This window comes from Lissotriton vulgaris, chromosome 5 (assembly GCF_964263255.1).
Source record: "Lissotriton vulgaris chromosome 5, aLisVul1.2, whole genome shotgun sequence".
In the NCBI taxonomy this organism is placed as follows: domain Eukaryota; kingdom Metazoa; phylum Chordata; class Amphibia; order Caudata; family Salamandridae; genus Lissotriton; species Lissotriton vulgaris.
This window is the reverse complement of record NC_141693.1, coordinates 2024637724-2024656232: the sequence shown is the minus strand read 5'-3', so window position 1 is coordinate 2024656232 and position 18509 is coordinate 2024637724. Positions and strand designations below refer to the sequence as shown.

Here is an 18509-nt window from a genome sequence, read left to right as displayed (position 1 = left end):
GTCAGCGAGGAGCACGAGAGCACCGCAGGCCACCAGGGTGGCAAGAGAACCCTTCATGGGCCTGGCACCAGGCCAGCGAGGAGTAAAAGAGTACCGCAGGCCACAAAGGTGGCAAGAGAACCCTTCATGGGCCTGGCACCAGGTCAGCGAGGAGCACGAGAGCACTGCAGGCCACCAGGGTGGCAAGAGAACCCTCCATGGGCCTGGTACCAGGTCAGCGAGGAGCACGAGAGCACTGCAGGCCACCAGGGTGGCAAGAGAACCCTCCATGGGCCTGGCACCAGGTCAGCGAGGAGCACAAGAGCACCGCAGGCCACCAGGGTGGCAAGAGAACCCTTCATGGGCCTGGCACCAGGTCAGCAAGGAGTAAAAGAGTACCGCAGGCCACAAAGGTGGCAAGAGAACCCTTCATGGGCCTGGCACCAGGTCAGCAAGGAGCACGAGAGCACCGCAGGCCACCAGGGTGGCAAGAGAACCCTCCATGGGCCTGGCACCAGGTCAGCGAGGAGCACGAGAGCATCACAGGCCACCAGGGTGGCAAGAGAACCCTCCATGGGCCTGGTACCAGGTCAGCGAGGAGCACAAGAGTACCGCAGGCCACAAGGGTGGCAAGAGAACCCTCCATGGGCCTGGTACCAGGTCAGCGAGGAGCACAAGAGTACCGCAGGCCACAAGGGTGGCAAGAGAACCCTCCATGGGCCTGGCACCAGGACAGCGGGGAGCCCAAGAGTACCGCAGGCCACAAAAGTGGCAAGAGAACCCTCCATGGGCCTGGCACCAGGACAGCGGGGAGCCCAAGAGTACCGCAGGCCACAAGGGTGGCAAGAGAACCCTCCATGGGCCTGGCACCAGGTCAGCGAGGAGCACAAGAGTACCGCAGGCCACAAGGGTGGCAAGAGAACCCTCCATAGGCCTGGCACCAGGACAGCGGGGAGCCCAAGAGTACCGCAGGCCACAAAAGTGGCAAGAGAACCCTCCATGGGCCTGGTACCAGGTCAGCGAGGAGCACAAGAGTACCGCAGGCCACAAGGGTGGCAAGAGAACCCTCCATGGGCCTGGCACCAGGTCAGCGAGGAGCACAAGAGTACCGCAGGCCACAAGGGTGGCAAGAGAACCCTCCATGGGCCTGGCACCAGGTCAGCGAGGAGCACGAGAGCACCGCAGGCCACCAGGGTGGCAAGAGAACCCTCCATGGGCCTGGTACCAGGTCAGCGAGGAGCACGAGAGTACCGCAGGCCACAAGGGTGGCAAGAGAACCCTCCATGGGCCTGGTACCAGGTCAGCGAGGAGCACGAGAGCACCGCAGGCCACCAGGGTGGCAAGAGAACCCTCCATGGGCCTGGTACCAGGTCAGCGAGGAGCACAAGAGCACCGCAGGCCACCAGGGTGGCAAGAGAACCCTCCGTGGGCCTGGTACCAGGTCAGCGAGGAGCACAAGAGTACCGCAGGCCACAAGAGTGGCAAGAGAACCCTCCATGACCTTGGGCGTGGCACCAGGTCAGCGAGGAGCACGAGAGCACCGCAGGCCACCAGGGTGGCAAGAGAACCCTCCATGGGCCTGGTACCAGGTCAGCGAGGAGCACAAGAGCACCGCAGGCCACAAGGGTGGCAAGAGAACCCTCCATGGGCCTGGTACCAGGTCATCGAGGAGCACAAGAGTACCGCAGGCCACAAGGGTGGCAAGAGAACCCTCCATGGGCCTGGTACCAGGTCAGCGAGGAGCACAAGAGTACCGCAGGCCACCAGGCCACAAGGGTGGCAAGAGAACCCTCCATGGGCCTGGCACCAGGTCAGCGAGGAGCACAAGAGCACCGCAGGCCACAAGGGTGGCAAGAGAACCCTCCATGGGCCTGGCACCAGGTCAGCGAGGAGCACAAGAATACCGCAGGCCACAAGGGTGGCAAGAGAACCCTCCATGAGCCTTGCACCAGGTCAGCGAGGAGCAGAAGAGCACCGCAGGCCACAAGGGTGGCATGAGAACCCTTCATGGACCTGGCACCAGGTCAGCGAGGAGCACAAGAGCACCGCGGGCCACAAGGGTGGCAAGAGAACCCTCCATGGGCCTGGCACCAGGTCAGCGAGGAGCACAAGAATACCGCAGGCCACAAGGGTGGCAAGAGAACCCTCCATGAGCCTTGCACAAGGTCAGCGTGGAGCAGAAGAGCACCGCAGGCCACAAGGGTGGCATGAGAACCCTCCATGGACCTGGCACCAGGTCAGCGAGGAGCACGAGAGCACCGCCGGCCACAAGGGTGGCAAGAGAACCCTCCATGGGCCTGGCACCAGGTCAGCGAGGAGCACAAGAGTACCGCAGGCCACAAGGGTGGTAAGAGAACCCTCCATGAGCCTGGCACCAGGTCAGCGAGGAGCACAAGAGTACAGCAGGCCACAAGGGTGGCAAGAGAACCCTCCATGAGCCTGGCACCAGGTCAGCGAGGAGCACAAGAGTACCGCAGGCCACAAGGGTGGCAAGAGAACCCTCCATGGGCCTGGTACCAGGTCAGCGAGGAGCACGAGAGTACCGCAGGCCACAAGGGTGGCAAGAGAACCGTCCATGGGCCTGGCACCAGGTCAGCAAGGAGCACGAGAGCACCGCAGGCCACCAGGGTGGCAAGAGAACCCTCCATGGGCCTGGTACCAGGTCAGCGAGGAGCACAAGAGTACCGAAGGCCACAAGGGTGGCAAGAGAACCCTCCATGGGCCTGGTACCAGGTCAGCGAGGAGCACAAGAGTACCGCAGGCCACCAGGCCACAAGGGTGGCAAGAGAACCCTCCATGGGCCTGGTACCAGGTCAGCGAGGAGCACAAGAGTACCGCAGGCCACCAGGCCACCAGGGTGGCAAGAGAACCCTCCATGGGCCTGGCACCAGGTCAGCGAGGAGCACGAGAGCACCGCAGGCCACAAAGGTGGCAAGAGAACCCTCCATGAGCCTGGCACCAGGTCAGCGAGGAGCACAAGAGTACCGCAGGCCACAAGGGTGTCAAGAGAACCCTCCATGAGCCTGACACCAGGTCAGCGAGGAGCACGAGAGCACCGCAGGCCACCAGGGTGGCAAGAGAACCCTCCATGGGCCTGGCACCAGGTCAGCAAGGAGCCCAAGAGTACCGCAGGCCACAAAGGTGGCAAGAGAACCCTCCATGGGCCTGGCACCAGGTCAGCGAGGAGCACGAGAGCACCGCAGGCCACCAGGGTGGCAAGAGAACCCTCCATGGGCCTGGCACCAGGTCAGCAAGGAGCCCAAGAGTACCGCAGGCCACAAAGGTGGCAAGAGAACCCTCCATGGGCCTGGCACCAGGTCAGCGAGGACACAAGAGTACCGCAGGCCACAAGGGTGGAAAGAGAACCCTCCATGGGCCTGGCACCAGGTCAGCAAGGAGCCCAAGAGTACCGCAGGCCACAAAGGTGGCAAGAGAACCCTCCATGGGCCTGGCACCAGGTCAGCGAGGAGCACAAGAGTACCGCAGGCCACAAGGGTGGCAAGAGAACCCTCCATGGGCCTGGCACCAGGTCAGCGAGGAGCACAAGAGCACCGCAGGCCACAAGGGTGGCAAGAGAACCCTACATGGGCCTGGCACCAGGTCAGCGAGGAGTAGGAGGGTACCGCAGGCCACAAGGGTGGCAAGAGAACCCTTCATGGGCCTGGCACCAGGTCAGCGAGGAGTAGAAGAGTTCTGCAGGCGGCTAGGTTGGCACCTAACGGCCTGGTACCAGGTCATGGAGCAGAATAGTACTTCAGGCCATGAGGGCAGTGAGAGAGCGCTCCATGAGCCTGGCACCAGGTCAGCGAGGAGCACAAGAGTACCGCAGGCCACAAGGGTGGCAAGAGAACCCTCCATGGGCCTGGCACCAGGTCAGCGAGGAGCCCAAGAGTACCACAGGCCACAAGGGTGGCAAGAGAACCCTCCATGGGCCTGGCACCAGGTCAGCGAGGAGCCCAAGAGTACGGCAGGCCACAAAAGTGGCAAGAGAACCCTCCATGGACCTGGCACCAGGTCAGCGAGGAGCCCAAGAGTACCGCAGGCCACAAAAGTGGCAAGAGAACCCTCCATGGGCCTGGCAACAGGTCAGCGAGGAGCCCAAGAGTACCGCAGGCCACAAAGGTGGCAAGAGAACACTCCATGAGCCTGGCACCAGGTCAGCGAGGAGCACAAGAGTACCGCAGGCCACAAGGGTGGCAAGAGAACCCTCCATGGGCCTGGCACCAGGTCAGCGAGGAGCCCAAGAGTACCGCAGGCCACAAAGGTGGCAAGAGAAGCCTCCATGGGCCTGGCACCAGGTCAGCGAGGAGCACAAGAGTACGGCAGGCCACAAGGGTGGCAAGAGAACCCTCCATGGGCCTGGCACCAGGTCAGCGAGGAGCACAAGAGTACTGCAGGCCACAAGGGTGGCAAGAGAACCCTCCATGGGCCTGGCACCAGGTCAATGAGGAGCACAAGAGTACCGCAGGCCACAAGGGTGGCAAGAGAACCCTCCATGGGCCTGGCACCAGGTCAGCGAGGAGTAGAAGAGTTCTGCAGGCGGCTAGGTTGGCAAGAGAACCCTTCATGGGCCTGGCACCAGGTCAGCGAGGAGCCCAAGAGTACCGCAGGCCACAAAGGTGGCAATAGAACCCTCAATGGGCCTGGCACCAGGACAGCGAGGAGCCCAAGAGTACCGCAGGCCACAAAAGTGGCAAGAGAACCCTCCATGGGCCTGGCACCAGGTCAGCGAGGAGCACAAGAGCACCGCAGAACACAAGGGTGGCAAGAGAACCCTCCATGGGCCTGGCACCAGGTCAGCGAGGAGCACAAGAGTACCGCAGGCCACAAGGGTGGCAAGAGAACCCTCCATGGGCCTGGCACCAGGTCAGCGAGGAGCACAAGAGTACCGCAGGCCACAAGGGTGGCAAGAGAACCCTCCATGGGCCTGGCACCAGGTCAGCGAGGAGCACAAGAGCACCGCAGGCCACAAAGGTGGCAAGAGAACCCTCCATGGGCCTGGCACCAGGTCAGCGAGGAGCACGAGAGCACCGCAGGCCACAAAGGTGGCAAGAGAACCCTCCATGGACCTGGCACCAGGTCAGCGAGGAGCACGAGAGCACCGCAGGCCACAAAGGTGGCAAGAGAACCCTCCATGGGCCTGGCACCAGGTCAGCGAGGAGCACGAGAGTACCGCAGGCCACAAAGGTGGCAAGAGAACCCTCCATGGGCCTGGCACCAGGTCAGCGAGGAGCACGAGAGCACCGCAGGCCACCAGGGTGGCAAGAGAACCCTCCATGGGCCTGGTACCAGGTCAGCGAGGAGCACGAGAGCACCGCAGGCCACAAGGGTGGCAATAGAACCCTCCATTGGCCTGGCACCAGGTCAGCGAGGAGCACAAGAGCACCGCAGGCCACAAGGGTGGCAAGAGAACCCTCCATGGGCCTGGCACCAGGTCAGCGAGGAGCACAAGAGCACCGCAGGCCACAAGGGTGGCAAGAGAACCCTCCATGGGCCTGGCACCAGGTCAGCGAGGAGTAGGAGGGTACCGCAGGCCGCAAGGGCATGGCGCGTGACTGCCAGTCCCCCAAGAGTTTGACCAGCAAATACCTGGTGTTGGATGATGGGGCATTGGCTCCTGGTTGGAGGTACCTAGAGTAGTACCTAGGTGGCAGTGCCAGTCAGTAGCAGATGCAGTAAGGAGAGGGTCCCAGGAGTACAGGGACGTGCTTCAGGAGAAGGGCTGAAGGCAGGGGAGGGCGCCCAATGCTGGGAGGATATCAGGGGACAGAGGGGTGAAGAGCAGAGCTAGAGGAGTCCTAATGTTCACTGGAAGAACCCCAAGACCAGGACATGCGCACGAAGACACCAGAGCAGACTCATCCCAGAAGCCCCCCCAACCACGCAGCTGTGCTTGGATAACTTTATTGACTACTAAACATAATAAACCCGAATATGGAGCCCGCGCATTCCTCTTTACCCACGAGGCAATGCAGTGTTTTACGCAATTTGTTCATGCACTAATTTGATGCACTTAGTCCTGCTCAGTTTAACATCCTTTTTGTACACTTTTTACACGTTCTGTATTTATGCCTCGATATGTAAGTCCTGCTTTGGAGCCCGGAGCGGAGGCATCAGTCTGGTGCCATATCCCTTCCTGCACAAAAACTATCCTTTGAGGCGATTTGCTCTTCGTACGTGCGCTGCAAATGCCTCACACACGCAAGGAGGGAAGAACGAAGAGGAATACAAACACTCCTCCTTGTTACGCCTGCCTCAGGCAGGTGCAGGATCGACACAAATCCCTGCCTGCAATCCTTTGTAGATAGGAATGTGTGTCGAGACCCATGGGCGATTGCATGGGGAGGTTAATGCACCATTCATGGAGCGCCCCCTTGCCACACTGCACTGCATTGCGTCGCATTACTTTGGCTTCCTTTCCAACGCAAATCACCGCAAACCCAACGCAAAGTGTTTGTGAATCTGAGCCTAAGTGTTCAGAGTTGTTTACAGTGTGTGCTGCTTCTGGAGTCCCCGCCCACTTCCAGTTCCCAGAATACTTGCTGCCCCTGGACAGCCAAGCGCTCAAAGAGAGAGGAGTGCACCAGGACCCAGAGAAGAGCCCTCCAACCCTCCCTCGGTACCTGAACAGAGGCATCACCTCACCGCTCACCTGCAGGAAGAGCACGGTGTTGAGCTGCAGCGCCTCGAGGTGCTCGTTCAAGCCGCCCAGCCAGTCTTGGTGCTCCAGCAGCGAGGTTCGCAGGTCTGCGCTGTTCTGCTGAATGAAGTCGAATCCGGTGCTGCTGCTGCCGCTGCTGAGAGCCTGGGGAGGACAAGGCTTCCGGTTAGACACCCTCTGGTATGAACATGGCACCTCCCTCTGCTCGCAGTGCAAGGAGTGAATCAATCAGTGTGGCGCAGAGGACAGCACAAGAAGGCTTTCATCGCTGCCTCTACTGAGGGGCCAGTCAGGGGATGGGCCTCTCTCCTATCTTTGTCTACAAGGGCCTCGGGTCCTACGAGGCCATGCCCCGGACAATGGCCATCAGACTCCGGGGCTAATTTATATGTTGGTAGTATGAATGCTCTGTTGCAATGGTGACGGAGTATAAAGACACAGGTCCACCTGTCACATCAGGATGTGGCAGAACAACAGGTTTAAAACACTCGTGTTTCTAGTGGGCCACTAGAGCCATCCCTGTAGGCACACCATCTTCCCTCAGCGCAAAATGAGGGTTCCAACACAATTTAAATGATTTGATTCTTCAGTGTTTTTATTCTTCACACTTTCTGTTATTCAATCATTATATCTTATTTCATCTTTTATCACTTGATTTTCATATATGTAACATTCGACATTGTTAGTAACACATCCAATGCATTTTGGGCGTTTGTTTCAGCCCTTCATCAGGGAATAACACTAAAACAATAAGAAAAATGAGCAATGAATGAAGTAAATATCCTGTTTGAATTATTGCATCATGTTGGTTATAATGTCTAATAAACATAAATGATGTTTCATCCAGTACAAACATGAAGCTATTATATGGTCATGTGTGGTTTAACGTTCTGTAGTGAGATAAACTACATTTATCAACCTTAATACCCGTGAATTGGAAAAAATGTCTGTTCCTATCATTCGATCGTCTGTTTCCACTATGCAAGCTATAAAGAAAACGTGAACGATCAGATATATATTTTTTAAACCACACATGACCATATAATAGCTTCATGTGTGTACTGGATGAAACATCATTTATGTATGAGGAAGGCGTATGCCGAAACGCGTCTGGTGTGTTTTAAAGTCGAATAAAGATCTTATGACTTTCCCCCCGCGAGTGCTGTGTCTCTTTTGGTGAAGGAAGGGGACGAGGAGCGTTATATATATATATATTTTTTTTTAATGCCCTGTAATGACCGATTTTTTCGGCCCTCTTTGGAGGGAGAATGATGGAAGATGACTCCAGCCTATTACCCTTTTAGTACAGGGATTAGAACTATAAACAGGACTTATCCATAAGGCACAGTAGTGCATTTTCGTACCCTTTTCCTTAGATCAGGGCTTATAAACTTAAGTTAGGGGATATCCCTTCCTGCACAAGGCGTGTAGGCCTCAAACGGGACAGACTCCATTTTGCTTTCTGCTCGGCAGCTTGAGAGGCTTTCTAGGTCAAGTGTAATGTTTTAGTTTCGAGGTGTTGTTCGCTTGGAGAGAACCGGCTCAGGCTGGCCTTTATCGAAAGACTGTATTTTTCTCCACTCCGAAGACACAACTTCAGGCCGGCCGGCTGGGAACGTGTCCTTGGTACGGGGAGGTACAAGAATTTGGTGGGCGGCAGGTTACTGGCCGTAACTTTCCATGAAGGGACAGGCTTCGATATTAGCGAAAGTGTTAGGCAATGAGTCAGTCAGTCCGTAGGCGGCAGCTAGCCGTTAGCATCTATGCCATTAATTATTTCCAGGCGGACAGTCGCCATTTTGAAGTCCGAGAAAGATTATGAAACTGAGACTATCTGAGAAAGACTGAAGGAGAAGGAGAAGTAGCGCAGAGCGATCAGAGACAGAGAGAGACAGCAGCTAGTAACGAGAGAGGTTCCAGTGACTTGGAGGGAAGCAGAGGAGATCGAGCATAGCGGTGCAGACGTGTACTCGTGACTGCTAAGGTGTGATTCCGAGACGAGCCAGGACACAGACGAGAAGGGAACCTAGATGACTGCCGAACCCCGACTTCACGTTAATAAGGTGACCTCCGCCCTTTCCCTTATAGAGTGCACATTCTAACCTTTTACTTTTCTTTGCAGAATATATGCTATTGTATAGTATTGTGTTTATAATTATTGTAATAAAAATACCCCAGTTCTTAGTGAACCGACATGTGCCTTGTATTCTTGTTCAATCAGGGTAACCTGGTCTTCTAGTCAGACACTGTTTGCATGAACGGATGCGAATCCCGATCAGGTAAGAAGTGACTGAGCAATGAGGGAGAGAGGGAACGTTTGATGCCAAGAGCAAAAGGTACATATTTCAATTTGGAAAGCCGTACTAATTTCTATTATCGTAGTATTATCCTGAGTAGACAATGAGAGATTTCTTCCATAGGTGTTCATAGGAAAGTGATCGTCGTTGGTACGCGGCGTTAATGAGAGCACCGGGGGGACACGGTGTGGAGATCCGCCGGATTGTGGATCGTGTTGTAAGTAAATGAGAGCACCGGGGGGACACGGTTTGGAGGTCCGCCGGATTGTGGACCGGATAAGTAAATGAGAGCACTGGGACTGCAGGCCCGTGTGTAGGCACGCCGGATTGCGTGTCGAGTGAGCACTGAGGGAGATCAGTGTGTAAGGGTACATAATCAGACCTGCCCCAGGGTAGATTAGTCTGGGCCTAAGTGGCCGCGAGACTGGCTGGTATGAATAGGATATTGTAGAAAACTCATGCATGTTTATTGCTATTTTCCCCCATCCTTAGGTACGAAATGTACATACCTATACTTATACCCATTGTAAATATGTTCTAAGGAGGGAGGTGATTACGTTCCGACTGGGTAAGAGGGGCTCCTAGGAGCTGGTTCCATCTTGTCCGAGAATCCGGTCGTTACATGCCCCGACCCAACGGCTTGGGATCTCATGCAGCCACCACTGAACAGGTCGTCCGCCAGGAATTAAATCCTGCCCTCAGTACGCGGCCAGGGGTTGTCGAGGGATTCACATTCAGGTGCCAACTAAGGCCATGTACACCCTGAGGCGTAGCTTCAGAGGAGTGTTTGGGGGTGTGACATCCCCTAAATTCATGGATGCCTGGCCTGGTAGTTGGGTCAGGGGGTCCTGAGTCTGGTCTGCTATGTCTGTGTCGGTTTTCCATCGCGAGCCAGAAGGTGATTGAATTTCAATTTGAGAAATAACCTGGAATCAATCTCAGCTTCCCTGCTTGTCCTAGTTGTGTGATCCTAGGCACACATTATTTCAAAGTCTCGTTTTACTTTATTATTATAACATACGAGAGCACTTTCAAATCCCTGAGTTCAGGACGTGCGCTGTACAAGCCCCTCTTATGTTTGATTTAATAGACCATAATGTTGCTCCATCCAATACAAGCATCCGGACCACGTTTATGGTTTACATGAAGGCCTGCGGGATATTCACAAACTGCATTGTGTAGTACATTTTGTAGTACTACAATAGCATTACAGACACACGACAAAATGCTATTCCCAAGCTGCGCTTCTAAAGTACTACTGGGTTTTTGGCAGTAGTACTTTAGAAGTGCAGTTTGTGAATAGCATTTTGTAGTCTCTTTGTAATACTATCGAAGTGCTACAAAACTACCACCAAATGTAGCTTGCAAGTAGCCCCCAGGCCCTTCAACTGGGTGCAGACATTTAAGTTATAATTTTGGAGTAAATTTATATCAGATTGTAGGAACAACTAAAACGTATTATTCTTATTCAAAAGTGTAAGTTACCTTTGTGATTCAGGCCCAGATAGTGGCTGGTTTGCCCCCAAAATTAGTTAATCTGCACCCATAGAAGTACTTTTTAAATAGGTGCCAATGTATGACGTTGTGGGGTTCACAAACATCGCAGTAGTTGACCTGGAAAGCTGCGCCAGTCTCAAGTTTCCAGGCACACTCCTGGCACTCACACCCAAAGGCGATGCCACGAATGCTTGCAAAGAGTTTACTAGCGGAAGTCACTTAGGGACACATTCCAATCCATCGTTTTCCACCCACTGTGCCACCCTAGACAGAGGCCACCTAATGCAAATCAGTGCTGACCCTGTTCCTAATGGAAACTTTCCATCCCAGACCTGGGTCACCTCCCCCTCCTCCCTGCAGCCCACTGCTTAGTCAGTTGGGAAATGTGAGATTTATACCCCCCACCGTAATCTCACTGCCTAAGCCACGCCCCTGCCCCCCCCCACCTTCCTTACTGCAGGATACAGCGCCTCGCCTGCAAGGCCCTGGCTCATTGCTGCAGCGCTGGCATGAAGGGGTCTTCACACATGATCTGCGTGACTCTTCTAACTCCAGGGAGTAAGACGTGGACCTCACACCTGGAAGAGGTGTGAGATGGTGGGGGGTGGGAGGTGGGGGGTCAGGGAGTCCAAAGTACAGGGCACCTTGACCCCAGGCTGTCTCTGGGTGGGCTCCTGTCCTACCTGCTGCCCTCCCACTGTCCTCCCTGGGTGGGCTCCTGTCCTACCTGCTGCCCTCCCACTGTCCTCCCTGGGTGGGCCCCTGTCCTACCTGCTGCCCTCCCACTGTCCTCCCTGGGTGGGCTCCTGTCCTACCTGGGTGGGCTCCTGTCCTGCCTGCTGCCCTGCCACTGTCCTCCCTGGGTGGGCTCCTGTCCTACCTGCTGCCCTCCCACTGTCCTCCCTGGGTGGGCTCCTGTCCTCTCTGGGTGGCCCCTGTCCTACCTGCTGCCCTCCCACTGTCCTCCCTGGGTGGGCCCCTGTCCTACCTGCTGCCCTCCCACTGTCCTCCCTGGGTGGGCTCCTGTCCTACCTGCTGCCCTCCCACTGTCCTCCCTGGGTGGGCTCCTGTCCTCTCTGGGTGGGCCCCTGTCCTACCTGCTGCCCTCCCACTGTCCTCCCTGGGTGGGCCCCTGTCCTACCTGCTGCCCTCCCACTGTCCTCCCTGGGTGGGCCCCTGTTCTACCTGCTGCCCTCCGACTGTCCTCCCTGGGTGGGCTCCTGTCCTACCTGTTGCCCTCCCACTGTCCTCCCTGGGTGGGCTCCTGTCCTCCCTGGGTGGGCTCCTGTCCTACCTGCTGCCCTGCCACTGTCCTCCCTGGGTGGGCTCCTGTCCTACCTGCTGCCCTCCCACTGTCCTCCCTGGGTGGGCTCCTGTCCTACCTGCTGCCCTCCCACTGTCCTCCCTGGGTGGGCACCTGTCCTCTCTGGGTGGACCCCTGTACTACCTGCTGCCCTCCCACTGTCCTCCCTGGGTGGGCCCCTGTCCTACCTGCTGCCCTCCCACTGTCCTCCCTGGGTGGGCTCCTGTTCTCCCTGGGTGGGCTCCTGCCCTACCTGCTGCCCTCCCACTGTCCTCCCTGGGTGGGCCCCTGTCCTACCTGCTGCCCGCCCACTGTCCTCCCTGGGTGGGCTCCTGTCCTACCTGCTGCCCTCCCACTGTCCTCCCTGGGTGGGCTCCTGCCCTACCTGCTGCCCTCCCACTGTCCTCTCTGGGTGGGCCCCTGTCCTACCTGCTGCCCTCCCACTGTCCTCCCTGGGTGGGCTCCTGTCCTACCTGCTGCCCTCCCACTGTCCTCCCTGGGTGGGCTCCTGTCCTAGGGTCCCTCGTACCTGGTGACCATTTCCTGTGCATTGTGACATCTGACTATCCCAGGATGCACCAATCCCCCACTCCGAAGATGGCTAGACCCCTCTCTTGGTGTTAAGACCTCCCTAGCCCACCCCCAGGTGTGGCTACCTCAGGCTCTCGAGGAGGGCAGAAGGCTGTCTTGTGCAGCAGGCTCCATGTGCGCCCGGGAAGGCACAGGAGTTTTAAAGGCAGCAAAGTGGCATCTTTGCTAAAGCTGCACGCTGCAACCAGTTATATTAATTTCAACTTGAGATACAAGTCAGGCTCAATGAAACGAGTTGTTTGATACCCTGGGGTGCCTACTTTGGTCGCACCGTTCAGGAGTTTGCGCAGCAGAGGGGTCAGCTTGTAACCTTGTTTTTGCCAATTGGGCAACCAAGTCTTTCCCCAGTGTAAGAAAGTGGCTCTATATATACTGGACCAGAATAAGGTGCTGAGTGTATGGAGTCCACAAACCCCAGAGGTATAACAGAGGTTAAAGTCAGGACTGACCTTACTCTCAAAAGTGGTAGCTTGGTCGAGCAGTAAGGCAGTACCAGAGGGCAGTGTGAAGCATTTGTTATACACACTCAGTCAGCAAAAGGTTTCACACACTCAAGAACTGAACTCCAGGCCAATTGTTTTTATACCCACAGATATAGGTGTTGTATTTTTAGAACCAACAGGTATAAAAATATCCTTCTCTAGATACGAGTACTCTCGTGTAATTACTTTGCAAGGAAGCAATAAAGTTTGTGAACACAATAGATACAGGGGTTGCTGAAGGCAACACAGGTCTAGACACACTTTACAATTAAGCTCAATGGGTTTTCAGCATATAAGTACAGTTGATTACCACACAGATTACTTTAGTAGTTCCAGGACTAGATCCTAGATTCAGTCCTGGTGTCTAAACTGAAACCAATTTAGTAAAAACGTTTTAGTTACTGTAGTGAATTTTCATGAATATAAAGCTGTTTTAAAAGTTCACACTAAGAAACTTAACAATGGAAATCTGACAATGTTATTCAATGGGAGAAAATTCAGGTTGAAGGTACAGTATGATCTCGTTACTTTTGTAATCCAGTACTGGGCTCCTGGCTCCAGGACTGGAGTCTCAACTTAAAACAGGTAAGTAATTGCGTTTCAGTATTTCGTATGATTTTTAAAGAATATTTCAAGTTTTCAAAAGTAGACAGAAGAAATTTCATAGAAAAGCAGACAATGGATTCCTATGGAGGAAATGCAGATTACTAGTAAACCCGGTAAGGATTACTTTTGCGGTTCAGTACTGGGCTACAAGCTACAGTACTGGCTTCTCTCCTGATCACAGGTGAGTACTTCAAAATTCGGAATTCGGGTGATTTTATATGAATATTTTTAGTTTCCAAAACTTCACACTTTGATTTTTCGAGTCAAACCAGTCAATGTTATCCAATGGCAGGTAAGTGAGTTACTGGTTTCCAGGTGAGTACTTGGCTGGTGAAGTCAGGGTTCTGGGCATAGACTCAGGGGTCCCCCAGCGTCAGGTAAGTACAGTTGGTTCACCCCCAAGGCACAGGGGCGGCCGGGTGCAGAGGTAGTGAGGCCCAATGTTATCCAATGAGGGAAAGGGGGCCTTCGGTTGGTGGCTGCTGGCTAGCAGGCCACGCGGCTGTGGGAGCTGGGCTCCTGGTCACTTGCTCAGGGCAAAGGGGGAAGTAGGATAGGACAAAGGTGGCACAGCCAGCGGCACTTGGGTGGCTGGGTGCAGGGTGAATTTTGAGCCGTCGGACGCTCAATGTTATCCAATGGGAAAGGTTAAAAGGGAACAATCTCTAGGGGTAGAGGGGGAAGGGAGTAGGTAAGGCGGCCCCCCACTCACACAGTATTCAAACAATTGGAGCCTCACCTACATATAACCGCATCCGTATAAAAGACCAACAAGATAGGGACTACTTATCATTAATATTTCCAGGAATTTGTCCAATAACATAAATCCTTAGGTCAAGATGCATACTTGTTATAAAATCACACAGGACCACATACAGTTCACCCAAAAAATGTGTGAAAAATAGAGAGAGTACCTCACGGTAGAACAACCCGAGCGGGTTCCCGGTTAGTAATTGCCGATATACCCACTTCTCATCATTGGCCACTCTCTCTATGTGAAAAGACAAACGTGCACTAGAAAAGAATAATAGTGCGGACATGAGAATAGTGGTGAAAAACACAAATAGTGACAGACGTATCAACACTGACACACACTTGTAGTGTCTCTAATAAAAGAGAGAGGGACCCCAGGACCAAATGGATAGGGTTCCACAATTGACGCAAGTCAGAAATTAATTCCCTTTGGGCGAATTAACGTTAATACATAGGTACTTACAGACAGACAGTAAACTTACCAATACCAAAAAGTAACAAGGAAGCAATGAAAATAGTGAAAAACTCAATACACGTGAAAACACTATGGTAAAATTAAATCTTCGGACAATTTATTAACATACATTACATTTGTTAAAAATTGGGAAACACATACAGGACGGAATAATAATAAATAAAATCAACATTCCAATAAAAAATCAACATTCCAATAAAAAAGGAGCTACAGGAAAAAGGACTAAACTCAAATAAAACAGTTATTTTGAATTTTCCTTAATTTCTAATTCCAAATTCGCTCCTTAAGCATCGACGCGTTTCGGCGGTATAGTCAATATATAGCCGCCTTCATCAGGGTAATTGTACAAATGTTTCCCAATACTTCTGAAAATTAAATAAGATCGGTCTTAGTTACAGATAATAAGCACAACGGATCATATTTAACAGAAACATATTTAAAAAACATACTTAAAAAACATAATGTATACATCCTACTCAATTTTTGAACACACATAGACATTGCTTCCAAATTACAAAACATTCAACAATTACATATAATACCGACCACACATAGGTCTAAGTAGTGAGCAGAACATTTCAATTCATTTCGTCACATGGATACATTGCTCATGTTGACTCTATTTCAAAAGACCTATATTATATCCACCTAAGGAAGGCCAGGAACATATAACCAAGCATCAAATCTTGATTAGAAAGTCAGATTATCGGATAGACCAATTCTGAGAACAAGGTGGCAATGCGGAGAACCATGATATATCACCTACCTCAGGTAAACAAGGGGTCTTTCAGTGTATCATAAGGGGTATACTGCCTCCTTATCCTTTGCAGGAGATATTCGTCCAGCGAATTATCTTCTTAATATAAACAGTGTTCCTACATGTGACATGGATAAACATCTCATTTAGTATTTACGAAGACCAATGTCTTCTATTCATCCAAAGTCCTTAACTCATGGCCTATCTAGATAACATATGTAGAAGGTCATGTATATCTATATCAAATCTCGATGTACCTATATAAGTTTTAGACGCTGACTTAAGTATTGACAAACCTATCGCAGCGAGTATAGCCCTACCTATAACAATTTCCTAAAATGTTTTTCAAATTGTTCAGAAATATCATGTTGTACTAAAATATTTTGCCAAAAGTTACACGCGACGTAGAAAGCGTGATCAAACATAGAACAAGAAATTGTGCATCTGTACCTACTATTGACGCACAAATACGAATGAAAAAAGAAGCATTCACATCAATGCCCTATACGCTCGTGCAGGCATAATCACACATACGAAGTTTGCCGAGACATAATGATAGAAAAAAATGAAACTTTCCGCCTATTACTTACTAAATTAAAAGAATGGCGAAATCATTATCATATTTCCAATTTCAGTAACACATCCAGCATAATGGCTGAGAACTACGGATAAAAGAAAGTGCCATTAATGGCTTCATAAGAACCGGGTGTAACCAGCTAATCCTTGTTAAGATCTCTGGGTATACTTACAAAAGGTTTAAAATTAGTATACACCAAGCACGCGGTAAGGCAAAGGAAATGTGCACAGGATACCGATTCCCAAATAGGTTCGAGGCGTTACAGCGTTGTGAGGTTCCAGGTTGCGGATAGATACCCGGGACACAAGATAATTTCGGGTAGAGAGGGTAGAGAGGTACGCACGAGGCTCCAGGAACATAGATCAGCCATCAAGACTAAAAAAGTTACTGCCCCGATTGTTGCCCATTTCTTAGAGAAGGGACACACAGAATCTGAATTTGGCTGGTTTATCATGGAAAAAATTAAGCTAGGTAAAAGAGGTGGTAATATTGTCTCCAGAAGGAAGGAGAGAGAGCAGTGGTATATTTCCTACCTCGATACGGTCAGAAGGGGCCTTAATTCAAGAGAAGAATGGGACCGTATCATTGGAGCAGTTTAACCCATTTTTGTTGTTGTTTTTGTTTTTACTAGACTATCTGATAGATTCTGCTACTGATAAGCTTATAACTCAACAGACAGTCTTTTGTCTGTTCTATCTGGGTAGTTTAGGGTACAGCATTTAAGATTTACTTTTCATATATACAAGCGTGTAACCAAGCTTAACACATTTTTGGCTATCAGCCATTTATCAGTACATCCAAAATGAGTATATACCTTGGGTGGCATTAAGTATTCCCCCTTGCCTTAGTTGGTCTGAATTACTCTATCTACCATTGAGTATGCAGGGTGGATTACGCCAATTGTCAATATCCTTGTTTCCAGCTTTACCAATATTTGCGTCCGTATACAATAGGATGAGTGAGGCTTCATACTGTATAGATTCATCTGGTACAAATAGTTCGACCACTCAAATTGGGAAATTCCATCCCAGTATATACTAGTCATTACTTTAATTTTATAATATATCATGGTTCAAATACGGCAACCGTTATAGGTCGGAATCTATAAAGAGGTCATCTGTCGTGAGTCCGTGATTACTATGTTAAAAAATGTTCTTTTTAAATAAAGTCTTTTTGTATGTCTGATTAATTATGGCATGTTTGATTAATTATTGCATGCCCTGCAGTTACATACCACTAGTGCATGAATAGAGAGATACATATGCCTAGGTGGCCATGGAGACATATCCGTCTTCTATATCTACCCTTTAAAAACATTTTTTTATGAAATCTAATTTGTGAAACAATACAATTTATCGCTATGAAGAAATATTTCTCCACTAAAGAGTTCTTTTAATTAGTCATCTAACTTAATAGGCATTTCAATAGTCTGTTGCCTGTAATCACTCCTTCGTCTTGTTTTGAGATTTGGAAACGTTGCAGGCATCTTTGGTAGTCTGTCATCTATATCCATTATTTCTGCGTTCGTCATTAACACCACGGCGAACGCAGATAACCTTAAGCAGTATATAAATCAGAGCTGACTTCTTAGTCGCTGCTAGCCGTTAGAAGGAGCAGACTACCACGAGGGACGTTTTTCAGCTGAAATAAGGAGGTAAGGAACGGTCCGTGTTGCACCTAATGGAAACGCGTTGTTACGAGCGTGGTACGCCTTTGACACGTTTTGTGTCTGTTTGTTTTGAATATAGGATAGACACAGAGGAAATTATCTTGTGTCCCGGGTATCTATCCGCAACCTGGAACCTCACAACTCTGTAACGCCTCGAACCTATTTGGGAATCGGTATCCTGTGCACATTTCCTTTGCCTTACCGCGTGCTTGGTGTATACTAATTTTAAACCTTTTGTAAGTATACCCAGAGATCTTAACAAGGATTAGCTGGTTACACCCGGTTCTTATGAAGCCATTAATGGCACTTTCTTTTATCCGTAGTTCTCAGCCATTATGCTGGATGTGTTACTGAAATTGGAAATATGATAATGATTTCGCCATTCTTTTAATTTAGTAAGTAATAGGCAGAAAGTTTCATTTTTTTCTATCATTATGTCTCGGCAAACTTTGTATGTGTGATTATGCCTGCACGAGCGTATAGGGCATTGATGTGAATGCTTCTTTTTTCATTCGTATTTGTGCGTCAATAGTAGGTACAGATGCACAATTTCTTGTTCTATGTTTGTTCACGCTTTCTACGTCGCGTGTAACTTTTGGCAAAATGTTTTAGTACAACATGATATTTCTGAACAATTTGAAAAACATTTTAGGAAATTGTTATAGGTAGGGCTATACTCGCTGCGATAGGTTTGTCAATACTTAAGTCAGCGTCTAAAACTTATATAGGTACATCGAGATTTGATATAGATATACATGACCTTCTACATATGTTATCTAGATAGGCCATGAGTTAAGGACTTTGGATGAATAGAAGACATTGGTCTTCGTAAATACTAAATGAGATGTTTATCCATGTCACA

The 18509-nt window shown here is 50.9% G+C and overlaps 1 protein-coding gene across 2 annotated transcripts in view; it reads right to left on the bottom strand.

The window, feature by feature from the left end:
- LOC147718050 (uncharacterized) overlaps positions 1-18509 on the bottom strand; it is a 52545-nt gene that overhangs the window by 11237 nt on the left and 22799 nt on the right. For both annotated transcript variants that reach the window (XM_086920601.1, XM_086920600.1), the window contains exon 2: positions 6632-6784. In XM_086920601.1, the coding sequence (XP_086776727.1) occupies positions 6632-6784 (153 nt within the window). The remainder of the gene's footprint in view (positions 1-6631; positions 6785-18509) is intronic.